Source organism: Notothenia coriiceps, unplaced genomic scaffold (genome assembly GCF_000735185.1).
Source record: "Notothenia coriiceps isolate Sejong01 unplaced genomic scaffold, NC01 NC01_scaffold00013179, whole genome shotgun sequence".
Lineage (NCBI taxonomy): Eukaryota > Metazoa > Chordata > Actinopteri > Perciformes > Nototheniidae > Notothenia > Notothenia coriiceps.
In genome coordinates, this window is record NW_011345880.1 from 528 (window position 1) to 5,138 (window position 4,611).

Consider the following 4,611-nt stretch of genomic DNA (forward strand, 5'->3'; position numbering starts at 1 on the left):
CCCACAACAATATACATAAAGAAATGGCATATTTTGGACATAGTTCGAATGGTGATTAATCTGATTAATTCGTTTTTAAACTGTGATTAATCTGATTAAAAATGTTAATCGTTTGACAGCCCTAATATATATGTTATTATTATTGTTGTATGTTTGTTTCTGACATGTTCAATAAATTGACTAAAAAAATCAAATAAAACCTATTTAATTCTAATAAAATGACTACTCATATTTACTGCATGCATATATTTATCAATAAACACTGCAGCGTCATCAAAATGTCTCCATCTCTTCTACTTTGTTGTGTTCTTTCCTCCACCTGACGGCCAGCTGGAAGAACAAACACAGTGACTCAGGATTCCTCCCTACCTGTTCCTGTACGTCTTCGAAATCCGAGCTGAGCATCTCTATGAAAATGGGCACAGCTCCTGCCTGGATCACCACCCGAGTCTGATGGGATGTCCCCGATGCGATGTTAGTCAGCACCCACGCAGCCTCAAACTGAAACATAATCAGAATATAGAACATTTATTACATGTTTATCACTGTGGTTATTTTTTAATTGCTGAATGTTATCCCCCCCCCTGCACAACACAAACATAATCCAAATGTCCCCAGCTTGATTGAAGTTGTGCACACCTGCAGACTGTGGAAATGTACCTGAAGTGTACAGTTTTCTTTCCTCTTCAGGAACTCAACAAAGCGCTCCACCACACCTGAAGTGGCGATGACTTCATCGATGGGCGGGTTGGGTTCTGTGTGAGGCAATTTTCAGAAAATGAGTTTAGCAATTATCAAAGCATTATCCTGAAATCAATGCATTAAAACAGATGAACTTTTACCTTTAGAAAGCAGTTTCCTGAAGCGCTGAGTGCCTATTAGCTGCTGCTCAGGACTACTGGAGAAGATCATCTGAGTCATGTCTTCAGAGATCACTCCACCCTGTACGGATCAGGAATGGAAATGTGATGAAACACAATGTTGTCTCCATATGTGTTGGGAATGACGGTGTTGTGTCCCTCGTCGTGAAATGCACCCCTTGACAAGGGAACGCGCATTTTAACGTATAGTCCGCTATTCTATGTTGTCTTTTTGATGGTTGCGTTGTCGAATCCTGGATTTTGCATTCATTCGTCACTTCTTTTTCAGTTAATTTTTTATTTAAAAGGTGGAGTAGGTCATTTTGGAGAAAGCAGCTCGAGTGCTCTAGAATTTGAAAATACACAGCCGGGAACAATCTGCCACTTCCTTACAGAGCCCCTCCTCCAACACACACGAACGCGCACATGACCAATGAGGGCACGAGATAAGTTTGTGCACAGATGGAAGGCTGACAGGCAGGTAGGCCATCCAGTTACTTTAGCCGGCTCAGATGATTGGTCGTGCTTTTTACAGCGCCACGGCTTCCACAGATGATATGTTTTATGGATTTTGTGTCAAAGCACTTCAGATATTCATTGCTATCGGGATGTTAAGAGCATTCCATGGAATATAACAAAAAGTGTATCTCGAGCCGGTTTCTCAAACTTACCTACCCCACCTTTAGTATATGTTTTTATTTAATTGTGACGTCCTGTCTGTATACTTGGGCTTTACAATATATTGTTTATCTTTACATCAAGTGCTTGAGGGTGGGATTAATAGAAACATTTTTATTTTGGGGGGTGCTTTTTATGAACAGCCTGGTTGCCACGATATGCACCCCTTGCTATCTCTAACAATAAACGTGTGTCACATACATGAAACTTGCTCCATTTATTGGTAATAGTCCTACAATTATACCCTCCAAAGTGCTTGAGGGTGGGATTAATAGAAGCATATTCTTTGGGGGGGGGTGCTTTTTACGGCAGGCCAGGGGGTGCATTTCACGACGAGGGTGCATCATTTGACACAACACCGGCACTGAAGGCACATGGATAGCAGGATTTTTTTCCTACCGTGTTTGGATCCATGTTGTTAGCCTGGGACTCCAGGTAGCCGCTATCCGCCATCCCATCCTCCTCGGGGAGGCCGTCATCCTCCACTGTGGCAACATTCCTCCTCTTAAAGAGCTATAAAGATTAAAAGAAAATATTTGTTCAGTATACTGCATCATCAATATTACACTGATAGGAACAGCATGGGTTCAAGTGTACTCGCTGACATGAGCAACACTGGCCGTGCAATCATTAAGTCTGTTTAAATTTGACCTACCTGGAGGATAATTCCACCTACACAATAATACATATGCCCACTGTGTTCACCTGTTCATCCTTCTTCTGTTTCCGAAGCTGTAGGCCTTCCTCTTCCCTCCTTCTTCTCATTTCATCTGTGTTGAGGGACTTGTTCTTGTAGCTCTTGAGTCGTGCATTATCCTTACCCTGACTCATTGTGTAGCCTGGAGAGATGCAGAAATACATGTTATTTAGACAGACTTAGGTAAGATTTGGGAGAACATTTTTTTTAAACTTCCTGATCTGAATATGAATCTTGAACTGATGGTTCGCCAAATCCTCTTTTAAATCACCAACAAAATAACTTGCAATGTTTTTTGGCACTATTTTATCCATCTTCTGTTTTTGATATTAAATATATATTTATGTTGCATCTACAGTCTATGGTTGCATCGTTGAAGGAGCATGGGGCTTTTCATTGCAAAAACTACACTATAGCTTCTGTGCATATGACAACAAAACCTTTGAATCTTGAAACAATGCAAGCATATATCATGTACGTTTAGGCATTAGAGTTGTCTGTATGGCACATCGCACCAGTTTCCGCATGTGTCATTTATAGGAATCGTCAAAAACAATCAGTAAATCATGTAAAACTACGCGGCATCATCCTCAGAAAACAGTTCAACAAACCGGGGCATCTGAGGATAATAGCTAGCTAGCTGGTTAGCTTTATTGACACTGCGTTGTTAATAAGCAACGAAACCTATAATCATCTAATGGCCGGGTGTGCTGCTTTCCCGTATCGATTCACAAGCTAGCAAAGCCCAAATAAATATTAAATTATTGAAGCAAAGGTAGACGGGAGCAATTTGTCAGATAGCTAATGTCATAGCCGTTTTTAACACAATAAACTCCAACCGTTGAAGCAGATTTTGAATGACCGTAGTGGCCAACAGTGGTACTAAATCTCAAGTGACGTCTTTTTTGCACAAAAATACTTTTTCTCATTATCTTTTTATTAACATGTCTTAACTAAAAGGTGATCTGAGAAGTAATTTAAGACAAAATACCCTGTAATCTCTCCATTTATTTGACTGAGCCTAGAGCAGGAGACGGGGCTTAGGTAAACCTCCAGTGCGCATGCTCAATGGGTCCACATACGGGTACTTCCGACTGCTCCAGCCGCTCCTTTTTTTGGCTTCAAGCGCCACTGAGAAACTCTCATAGGAATGAACGGAGTTTCCATGAATTCACTGCAGAAAAATAGTTAGCTAACAGTGGCTAACTGAACTAGCTCTGACATGTAACATTATCTCAAGCGACAAGCACAACGTTATTCAAATGTTGCAGACAGAAATAATGAAACAGCTTCTTATTATAAGGCTAAAACATACGAAGAGTCATCAATAAATGTAATTATTATCAACTGACCTGTCAAATTGGGCTCTATAATCCACTTTTTATTCGCTAGGCCACCGTTTGTACAGCCGTCGCCGGTATGACACTGCGCATGCGCGATGTCAAACTATCCCCCCCTCCGCATTTCCCCCCTCCGTCCCACCTACCAACCTAATGGTTAGAAATGGAGCCCTTTCTTCGTGCAACTTGCTGAACATGTGTAATACACTGTTAACAGACACACCCTGCATGGTTGGGTGCAGATTTAATTCCATGGCACAGAGTGAAAATACGCACAGCATGAACAGCTGCAGGGATTAAACCAGGATTAAACACAGATTTTCAGGACTACTTCAAGAGGTCTGCATCATGGTCTGCATGCATGCGTCAGCGCCAGCCCCTCAATTGTATGAAGGAGCATGCTAGGTGGCAGGTGCACGTGTTAATTTCTAACAATGTTCTTGTTTTTGAAGTGGGCCAGACAGCGGCCATCAGTGGGCCATCAGTGGCCCATCAAGATCGATGATCACTTGCATGACAGGCAGAAAAAAACATATTTCTAATTAATTATTATCTTTTCTTACGGTATCATCATGCAAGGCTTGCATGATCTTGAAAACATTGACCAACATATTCACAACATACACATAGGCCTAATAGATGTTAAAACACACACGTAAAACAGGAAAGAAGTAAGGAAAATAATATAAAAACCAAAATAATAATAATGAAAGATAATACAAACGATATAGTAGCTAACAATAATAACAGGCTAATCATAATAACAACAGCAATATAAAAACAAAACACGGGGAAATGTCAGGTGTCGTACTCAGCTCTGACTAGAAGGCCAGAGAGAAGAAGTGGGTCTTCAGTGAGGATATAAAAAACCCTAGGGTCTGGGCCGACCTCACAGTTTCTCTTTGTTCATCATCTAAAGGACTTTTATGACGATCACAGTTTCAGTAATATATATTTGTTTATTGACTATGTCTTTTAAGTTTGGGGTAAGTGTTTGTGTGTCTGGTGTGTGTGTGTGTGTGTGTGTGTGTGTGTG

At 40.8% G+C, this 4,611-nt stretch overlaps 1 protein-coding gene across 1 annotated transcript; it reads right to left on the reverse strand.

Annotated features, from left to right (window-relative positions):
• Positions 1-319: 319 nt before the first annotated feature.
• LOC104947843 (importin subunit alpha-5-like) lies at positions 320-3,662 on the reverse strand (the record flags this gene model as incomplete). The annotated part of the gene is made up of 6 exons (XM_010773956.1): positions 3,588-3,662; positions 2,244-2,377; positions 1,938-2,051; positions 843-942; positions 661-755; positions 320-501 (listed from the first exon to the last, which is right to left on the reverse strand). Coding segments are annotated over exons 2-6 (617 nt in total), but the record flags the coding sequence as incomplete, so codon positions are not given.
• Between the last annotated feature and the right edge of the window lie 949 nt (positions 3,663-4,611).